The following is a 10,229-nucleotide window of genomic DNA, read 5'->3' as shown; positions in this document are numbered from 1 at the left end:
AGTAGATCCAAAGAAGCGATAAATGGAGTTAACAAGAGGCACTCAACAAGGAAATTAAAAAGATATTTAAATAGTTTTAATGTAGAGCCGTATAAAGGCCGATATTTATATTAGAGAATAAATAATTTTATGTAGCTTGTTGCATATCATTTACCTGCTTCTGATTAAAAGTGCCGATTACTTAAAGTAAACACACTTTCCAATGACAATGGCCGTTTTTATTCTAGAGACGTATTTCCCGTCTGGACGAGCTTCGGTTGTTCGTCTGGTTATACGTCTCTAGTATAAAGACGGACACAAGACGCGTTACGCGTCCAGACGAGCTCCTTTCGTTATCCGTCTTTCAAGACGCATTTCCATAAGTAGCTCGTCTAGACGGTAACTCGTCTTGTGTCCGTCTTTATACTGGAGACGCATAACCAGACGAACAATAACGAAACTCGTCCAGACATGTAACACGTCTCAAGTATAAATACGGCCAATGAAAATCCGGCCAGTACCGAGTAAGGATTCCTCGACCCGTGATTGGAACAAAATCTTTGTCTTTGAAAAACCTGCAGAAATCAAATTACCTACGTAAACGAGTTTGTGCGGAATTACAGTCCAAGTTCAGACCTTGCGAAAATAACCAATAACTAAACTAGTATACACTTCTAAAACTTATTTTTATTTACATTAATAACAAACAGTTGGGAAGAGTATTCTAGTTGCACCGCTTGTAAGAAACTTTACAGCACGGTTAGAAAGAAGCTACAGTTTATATTCGTAAGGGATAAACCATCTGTCTGGGCCTTCTCCTGGTCTTGAACGGCGATAGTTAATGTTCAATTGTAAGTTCATTTGTGAAATTCTTAATCAAGAATCATGACTGTTCTGGATTTCGGTTTGTGGACAGAAATTCACTGAGCCAGCGGTTGTCGTTGGTGTGGTTGCCAAAGTAACATGACGTAGCTCGTGGCGACAGTGACACGTGACGACTCCTGATGTTTATGATTGGACAACAATAAATTGACGACAGAACGTCTCTTTTCTGATTGTAAGCACTGTGGTCAGTGTTAGGCGACACCATGTCATAGCCATTCTTCAACGGGCGTGCCTCTGCCACTGAAAAACAAAGGAACGAAAACAACGTTAAAATCTGACGAACCACTGACAAGGGGTTTGGTAACAGCCCTCGCAAGTTCTCACATGAATGGCTGGCTACCCTTCAAGAGAACAATAGAACAAACAACAGGAAAATTCCCTAGCCCCCAAGACAATTAGTAACTGCTACACAAAAGGACCAGTAGAATTACAAGCTTATGAGAGCTGCTACACTACTGCTGACGAGGCTAACCATATACGAAGTTGTAAACGTGAGTTCAGATTTGAATTTAAATATCTCTATAAACAGGAACACAGATTTGTCCTCCTTGAGAACCTTTTTGGAAAAGTCCACTTTGGGATCGCTAGAATCCACAAGTGCTGATGTCATTAGAGAAATTCCCTTAGCTGGGCAGTTAGTCCGTTACTAAGGAATGGAACAAGGAGACAAATTGCAATCGAACTTTCGCTAAAGAACGTCTCCATAAGCAGACACCTCCCGAAACGCCATTGTAGCCCAAGCCACATACAAACTATTTTAAATTTCCGTAAGCCGGCCTTACAAGATTTAAGTGCAAATTGTCGTACCTGCTATTGCTTCCCGTATCCATAGGACTGGTGTATAATTCTGCCTTATTCCCTGTTGACTGAAGTCTGCCGGCAAATTCCTCGTGCCGCGAGGCAGCTATTGCGTTCATTTTACTGTTCCACATAGATAACAGAGACGTTGCCGCACCTGCCATCAATCAATCAATCAAACAACAATTAGTCAGTCACTCAGTCTATTATTATTTATTAAGCAAGCAAGCAAGCAATCTATCAATCAGTCAGTCGAACAGACAGTCAGTCGCCAGAGTGTCAGTCAGTCAGTCAGTCAGTCAGACAGGCACGCAGGCAGAAAGTCAGGTAATCAATCAACCTTTCGTCAGAGGACAGGCTTAGTCTAGCGCAGTTTCTTGATCGTTCGTGTGTTTGTATTTACCCTAAGATGAATGAAGGAAACTTGGTCAAAAATTTACTTTTATCAAATACCTCTCGCTATAGCGGCTGTACACCAACATGTTGTAAATTTTTGCGCGTAGACTTCACTTTTGGAATTCTAAAGTATACTATTAGGGTCAACTTCATTTAACTAACAAAAGCATCGTCTTTGAGTATCACTCTTTTCTTACCTCTACCCGGCTGTTTGTTGAGTCCTGCTTGATTGTCTGTGCGTAATCTCTTGTGCGCCTGCTCTGTAACCGCTGACCCCAGACCTCTTTTAAAGAAGTGTTCATTATTTGTGTCTCCGCGATTGAAGTCGGTCTTCTCCCTTTCTGTCATACTCTGATATCTTATGATGATCAATAAAATGGACAAAGAATTATCCTCGATGGAAGTTGTTTTATTGGACGTTTCAAGCAGTTTCCCAGTAGTTTTCATTGTGGCCCTGAATCCCCTACTAACTACCAACGGCAACCTCGTTGCTACTTATGGCCCCCTGGTTCAGAATTTCCAGGGTCTACCCCTGACAGCTAAAACTCATATCATACAAAAGACTGAAAACTAATTTGTTCCCGGCTAGACTTGAGGAGATAAAACCAACATTGGTAAATTTCGTCATGTCACGTGACAACTGACCTGTCAATCTCTTGCCAAGAAAGCGATGCTTCAGAAAGTCTGGGTTGAGTGCCTTCTACACGAAAAAAAATAATAATCAGACAAGATGATATTAAGATAGCTTCTACTAAATCAAAGAGGAGTTAGGAAGGGACTGAAAAAAGATCAAATACTCACTTTCAATTTCATCTGTTGGTGTTTCTCTCCTTGGGCTGTCTGTGCTGCTGCTTGTAGGACTCGTGCCACGCAGGCATTCATATACCTGAAACATTGTAAGCCTTGAATTTATACAAGTGAAGTTTAGGGTGAATCTCCCTTATAAACAGTCGGGAGGAATGACAGCCTACAACCCCAGACCAAAAGACTTGGGAAGGTTGTAAAAACATGCCCAATTAGAGAGAGTTTGTAATTTAATTTAGCAATCTCCATTCCTGTACTGCTGTAGAATCCCCCTGTTCCCCCTATCAATGTTGGTCCCTCACTTGACAATCTTGTGTGTGCAAGGTCGGTTTTTGCTCAACATTGAATAGGGGAGGGGAGGGAAAGAACAAAAGGGCAAAACTTCCCAAGATTTTTGTCAGGGGTTGTAACCAGGCGTTCTCCTCTTGATAGCTCTTGACGTCATGATTTTTGACGAGTGACGTCAATCGTACCCAAATAGAAAACTACCGAGGGACTAGACTGGATCAATAAGTATCTTTTTTTCAGTCGATTTACTTTACATTTTCCAAGAATGATCCCCCTTGCAACACAAGTGCATTGTCAAGCAGGTAGGTGATGAGAATATGGGAAACCATCAACTTGTGGATTGTCTTGATGTAGCACCACAATTAAAAGAACTGTATTTCAATCAGTAAGAAGAAGATATGATAATCACCTTTTCATGCATCTTGGATGTCTTGCTGGCGGCTTCAAGGAAAGTCTCCAGTTCAGCCCACACTTGTCGATACTGTTCCTCCCTAGTAAAGCACAAAATTAATATTAATATTAAACCTCTTCCTTGCAATGTTTTAGGGAGTCTTGAAATTGAGTTTCTAAACTAATCATCTTTGATTTGGTTTTGCACTTGCTCAGCTCTCTAATCGGTTCGTTAAACCCTTGAAAGTTGTTCTAGTAAATTAAAAAAAACAAAAAAAACAACAAACGTGCTTTCGTTTTTAACCAATCAGAAGAATAATCACAGCCAATCTTGACATGACTTAAGCACGTTTTCCCACGCTTGACACTGATTACATGTTTTCCCACATGTTTTCTTGCGCTTGGCATTGGTAACATGATTTCCCGCGTTTGGCGCAGGTTGCATGCTTTCACTTCGAATTCTGATTGTTTCATTACACCGTTCGCGTTTGTTGTGATTGGTTAACGAGGCAAGTGATTTAGTCTCTTCAGAGACCCTCTGTTTTCTCTAACGTTCGTCCAGAGCGCGCAACAAATATAAACCGCGGGGTAATTTGAATGATCACGAGAAAGAAAAGAAATATATGTGGACAGACTCCTAGTGCTTACTTTGCCTACCTTTTTGGACCTTTTCCTCTAATTCCTGTCATGGACACCGGAAGTGGATCACTTCTACTCTCCATGGCTTGAACTCTGTAGATCACCTAAATTAACAACAAACGTACGATAAAGGTCTAAGTCCTATAATCGCCGACAAAAGTCGTTGGCACACAAACTTGCCAAACGCTATCCCCATTGCAATGTTGGATAGCGAAATGCACCCGAACTAGGTAGGTAAGTAATCTTTATTTCTACACGGATAAATCATCAGCTTTTAAATTTAACTTTTTAATTTTTACTCCTTGTGCAGTGCGTTTCAGTTTGTAAGCAAAAGTAGGCAGCAATCGGAGGCATTATTTTTTGCATGTCACGCAATATTGTAAAGGGGAAGAGGGGGGATTACTTACATGTAATATTTTCATGTTTTAAGTGGGACAAAACAGCAACTGCGCCAAAATTCTGTCGCCCATTGTTGGCTAATGTCCAAAGGGACTTTTGTTGGGTAATGGGTATTGATATTCAACTCATAACTGCACCATTTTTTTCTAGTTTTACCTTTTTTTCTTTTTCATTTTTCTTCTTTTTAATAAAAAAACTCACCCTTTTACATTCCAGTACATCATTCTCTGTAATTGTCTCCTTCATAATAAGCAATGGCAGTGGTTCCAAAAGCTGTTTAAGGGGAAAAAGAAGATTCAAGTCAAGTGAAGGTAACATTCCTTTACAAAGAAAAACAGTTGAGATCTATTTTGTTTAACAAGCTACCTGCATCATATTACACAGCAGTGTTTCACTGATCACCATGGGCCAGTATCTTGTACAACGCTCCAGTCTTGAAAGACCTGTAAATGCAAATAAACTATAAATGTACAATGCAGTTTTTCTGCCATTTTTGGCTTGATACTGGAAAGTTGAATGGAATGTTGATTATGCAGCTGTGAGCTTAGCTAGATTGAGAAGAAAGTTAGTTTTACCTTTCTCTAAAGGTGATTTTCCTTTCTTTTTATTCCATGAATACGGTGCAAGCCTGTTAGCCTTCATAAATTCACCAAAATCCTATCGGCGAACAAAATTCCCATTAAACAGGTTTAGATGTAGTTAAGACACAAACTTTTACAGATGAATTATGTATTTAAATCTAAATGTTTGAACAAGATGGATGTGAAATTCTCAGTTTCACCATTGTAATACATTTGTACACGTCATAATTGTATTCGCCAAAATCCTGCAAGGCTCAAACATTTATGGCCATACTATGAAAAAACAGAAGACTTACATTGATTCTGTAATCTGTGACCCGGCCACCACACCCTTCACTTATAGAAGGGGGATCTTCCATTGGAGTGCGATAAGTCGCTAGACAGTGTATAAAAATGTCGCCTAAAAGTACAACAGAAAACCTTCATGAGAAATGCTAACAATACATAAAGTCATCAACAACAAATTTCCGGCAGGAGTACTTTGCAGAATGATGGAATGACGGAATGATGGAACGGCGAAAGTATAATGCCCTAACCAACAAATAAGAGCTAACCGCAAGCAAACTGTAGTGAAAAAGCTAACAGCATGCAAGCAAACTGGAGTGAAAGCTAACCACAAGCAAACTGCTGACCATCACTCTGCGTTCTGAGTTCTGCAAAATACCCCTGCTGACAAACTTTAGTCTTATTACCTCCATGACTGGCTAAAATATGTGACACTAGTTTTCCACCAGACTTCTTGGGTTGTTCTAGCATGACTTGTCGACCTATCAGTAAATAACAACACAAGAGGACTAAACTACATGGAGCCAGCAGTTTTGATAATAAATTATTTATGTTAACTTGGAACAGGCAGGAAGTAAGAGATGCAGAAAATCATTTATTCTGCATACAACAAGATATTTCTAGATAAATTGTATTTTCTAACTACATAGATGAAAGACGACCAGTAAGTTAACCTGAATTAATAGCCACTGTGCTAGGCTACATTTTCCATAATCAAAGTTAAATATCGATTTTCAATTAAACATTAATTTAATTCTTGTACAGTAGAACCAGAGGGAAAAAGTAGATCATCTGTGTGATGGAGGTGTCCATATTACAGTGGCAGAATTGATATGAATTTTGGTCTCTTTCGGACCACATGAACTGTCTGTAATAGTGAGGTGTGAGACCTCACTATTACAGACAGTTCATGTGGTCCGAAAGAGTCTGTAAGGAGAGGTTTGACTTAACCTATGTCTTCAGTCACCAGATTAGCCAGCTTCTAAGATCTAAATGTTTAAGGTCGTGGCGTTATGTACATGTACATCACAAAGTCAAATCAACAATAATATTATCAATTAGTATGTTCTATATTGTACATCTTTAAGCGACTGTTGCTCTGATTTACCTTGAAGGAGGAAAGAGATGAGGCATGCTGTGGGCCTGCTGTTAATCTTCAAGATAAATAGACTATAGTTAGAGAAATAAAAGCGGCATCAAACACAGGCGGCCCAGACGTTGTTTGTGATCTGTGACAATATTACATTACGGTTTGAGCCATTTTAGAGAATGTATGAGAAAGGTTTGAAAATCACTCTAAATTCAACTTGAAGTAAACGATAATCAAATGAAAGTAGCTTACCTAAGCAAACCTGGGAAAGGTTAAATCATCTGAATGGCTCAGTTGCCTCAGATACATCAAAATAACACAAGTGCAGGGTAAGGTAAGCTACTACTATTTAAATCCTTTACTACAAGTTGAATTTAGAGCGATTTTCGAACCATTCTCATACATTCTCTTAATCAAAACGTAATGTAATATTGTCACGGATCACAAACAACATCTGAGCCGTCTGTGTATCAAACAAGTAAGTATCCTTAAGTTAATATTGCTAAGTTTAAAAATAAGCTTGGTACACTAAAAACTGTAAAATTGAAGAAATTTTATGTTCTAATTGAAATGGCAATGAATGAATGCAGTACATGCCTCACAGTGTAAATTCTTACCACAAAAATGCCAACTTTAAAGTGTATATTATACCTCAACTGGGGTGATTCTGTGACACCCAATGCATGCCTGAAGCTCTGTTAAAAACAAAATAAGATACAGGGACTATTAGCTTTCATTGTTTGTGTCAAGCTAAGGTATCTTTAGGGTGTTCCTTTTAAAATTTCCAAATATTGTACAGCTACTTCCCTGATATTGTACACTTTTAGAGCAGATTTAGTGGCGCAACTAAGTCGCATGCAAAAGTTGCATAGAACTTTCAACATAATTATACGACATTGTCTGATGCTTTGATTATAGTGCCATAACTTGGTCAATATTTGTACAATTTAGATTTAGATTTGCATTTTGAAAGCAAAAAGTTGTACCTCCCCCCTTTGTGACATGATTGAGTCCCCCTTATAACTTTTGAAACTTTTTTGCCTGACACATAGGTGATATGCAACATGACTGAAATTAACCAGTAAATTGAGAGCTGCACAATAACATGTAGTTTAGGGGTAAACCTACTATATATGGAGAGAAACAATTTTTCTTTCTTACGTTTTAACCCATTTCTTTCAAAGCAAATAACTTTCTTCTTATTTGTTCAAGTGTTAAATGAAATTTTCTGATCAACATCTCTCAAATGGTGTATCATAATTATATGAATTAAAAATTAAAGACCATTCGCCTTAGAGGGTAAAGGGCTAAAACATCTTTCAAAACCCTACAACATTTTTTGTGTTGCACATGACAATCGATTTACACAAATGATTCAGGTCACATAAAGCTGTACTGTCTAAATGCCCAGAGGGGTACTCCGGGATCCAAGTGACGGGGATGTGCGAAGGATTTTTTGGGGGTCGAAATTTTCGATTCCGGGATTTTTTTGAGTCTACGGAGAATTTGGCAGGTATTTTTTTGGGTGACTTGATTTAAATAGGGGATTTTTTTTTTAAAATCAAACTAAAGTGCCTTGGCGCGGCCTTGGCAATTTAGGGGTAATTTGACTAGGGATTTTTTGGGGGGTTTTTTTGGTCCGGGATTTTTTTGGGTAATGTCGGGAGACTTAGGGATTTTTTTGGGTCCTGAGTTTTGCCTCCATTCGATCATCCCCATCACTTTGATCCCGGAGTACCCCCCCCCCCCCTGGGTCTAAATGAATTACCTGGAGCAGCCGTGTTTTTGGGTGTACACCACTTGAGGTGAATTGTGTCCTTGGTGGTAGCAGCTCCATCTTTTTTCACTGGTAAACTGTCGTCACCACAGAACACATCTATAACAATGTAATACAAAATATTATCTGATAATGCATGTTTTATATACCACTTAAGGTGTTGAATTATAATTCTTCCACATAAATAACTATTTTCCCAACTTTTAAGGTGTTTAACCCATTGACTCCAGGATTTTTTTAATTTTTTTGACATTTTGGGGGTTGATTATGAGCTAATTAAGCTCCAACTGACTCAAAACACCACTTGCAACATGAAGGCATGCCTTTCATTCCACCAGCATCACATTTTATGACATTTTTGTTCAGGCATGCTCAAAAGACGAAGTTTTTTTTTTCTCACTTTTCCTTTTTCTTTTGTTGTTGTTAGCCTTTCACTGGGCTTGCTTGCAGTTCAAGAATTTCCGAGAAAGCACCATCCAAACAGGAAATACTAGTTGCCATTGAGGAGCAAAGGGTGGTTGAGGCAAATTCTCCTACAAGTTTTCACCTACATTTTCAAGCTTTTTTGTGGTATGCTACGCCAAATTGACCCAATCACTCTAATTTGGGCATCATTGGAAAGATCTTTACCTCCTGCAGAGATTGAGTATAAGTGATGCATTTTTTGATTATGAGCTTACAGGTGGAACAAAAAGCAATGTTCATTACGGCTGGATTTCGCAGGAACAGAGCCAGTGGATTAAAGTAAATCTTTACAAGTATGTGGTCGATTACAGCCTCAAAGTTAGATTTTGGTCCTTTGATTTAAAAAATTCCGATGAGCAAACAACTCCGTCACTTTTAAACAGGATCATTCTCTATTTCTGGGTATTGTAGTATGACCTGCAATAATTATTTATGGGAAAATATTAACATTTGTAAACACTTGTTTAGTCATGTGTGCGCATGTGATTGCTTAATAGATCGTTTGCAGCTGGTTCATAAAGAGTCGTTGTTTAGGCATTCTTACTTGCAACAGTTTGTTCCATATGCACCTCAGCAGAATGAAAGATTTCAACATCATAATTAGCTGAACTACCAGAGTGTTGCTCTTCCTGAAAATCAAATGATTTTTTAAACAATTAACAACTCTGCCCCAGCTTACAACATCAATTATGCAACATAGTGATAACATTTTGCTGTTGTTGTTGTGGAAATCTTGTTCATACCTTCATTGGGATCCCTGTGACTGTTGTTGATTTCAGATTATAATGTTTTTGTGCCATGGCACCAAGTTTGCTAACCAACTGTGAAGCCTTGTGAGAACAGATAGTTGTCGAAAGTAATGTCGAAGCCTGAAAAAATAAACAGAATGTTTTGTTTCTCACAGTAAACCTAGTGACATTGATCTTCAAGGTCTTTGCCAGCAACTTTGCAGATCTTCATATGGTCCCCAAAGGTTTTCACGGTTGCAAGAACCTGCACAAACTGCAAAGTATTTTGCAATGATCCTGCCCCGGGGGGGGGGGGGGGTACTCCCTATAATGGCCTACACGGGGAGGCTCCGCCTGAAAGGGGTACCTTTTTCATGTTTCAGGTATATAAAAGGGTGGGGATTTCACAATTTTAGGTAAACATGTATGAAAGAGTAGGGATATCGGTAGTTTAGGTATTTAAATGAACCTTCAATTAAAATAATTTGAACATACAAATATTATGGCTGTATCATTTTAATTTAGTAAACGCTACATAAAAATAACAACAAGACTTCCTGTTTTTGGTAAATGCCAGGTCCTTTAGGTATATGAAAGGGTACCCTTTTTCAGTAAAAGGTATATGAAAGGGGTGCCTTTTCTGTCAAAATGGTATATAAAAGGGAAAGGGGTTGGACTTCGGGGCGGAGGCCCTCCCCCATACAAAACGTTTTTTTAGTAGCCCC

General features: G+C 38.7%; 1 protein-coding gene across 1 annotated transcript; it reads right to left on the bottom strand.

Annotated features, from left to right (window-relative positions):
* Positions 1 to 646: 646 nt before the first annotated feature.
* LOC144641032 (integrator complex subunit 13-like) lies at positions 647 to 9,645 on the bottom strand (the record flags this gene model as incomplete). The annotated part of the gene is made up of 17 exons (XM_078500092.1): positions 647 to 1,104; positions 1,672 to 1,819; positions 2,256 to 2,416; positions 2,704 to 2,758; positions 2,860 to 2,944; positions 3,560 to 3,641; positions 4,198 to 4,283; positions 4,780 to 4,851; positions 4,945 to 5,021; positions 5,154 to 5,235; positions 5,456 to 5,559; positions 5,852 to 5,926; positions 6,553 to 6,598; positions 7,186 to 7,229; positions 8,303 to 8,410; positions 9,321 to 9,405; positions 9,520 to 9,645. Coding segments are annotated over 17 exons (1,470 nt in total), but the record flags the coding sequence as incomplete, so codon positions are not given.
* Between the last annotated feature and the right edge of the window lie 584 nt (positions 9,646 to 10,229).

This window comes from Oculina patagonica, unplaced genomic scaffold (genome assembly GCF_052425735.1).
Source record: "Oculina patagonica isolate OP01 unplaced genomic scaffold, crgOcupat unplaced625, whole genome shotgun sequence".
Taxonomy (NCBI): Eukaryota; Metazoa; Cnidaria; class Anthozoa; order Scleractinia; family Oculinidae; genus Oculina; species Oculina patagonica.
Note: the sequence above shows the minus strand (reverse complement) of the source record. Positions and strands in the feature narration are given on the sequence as shown.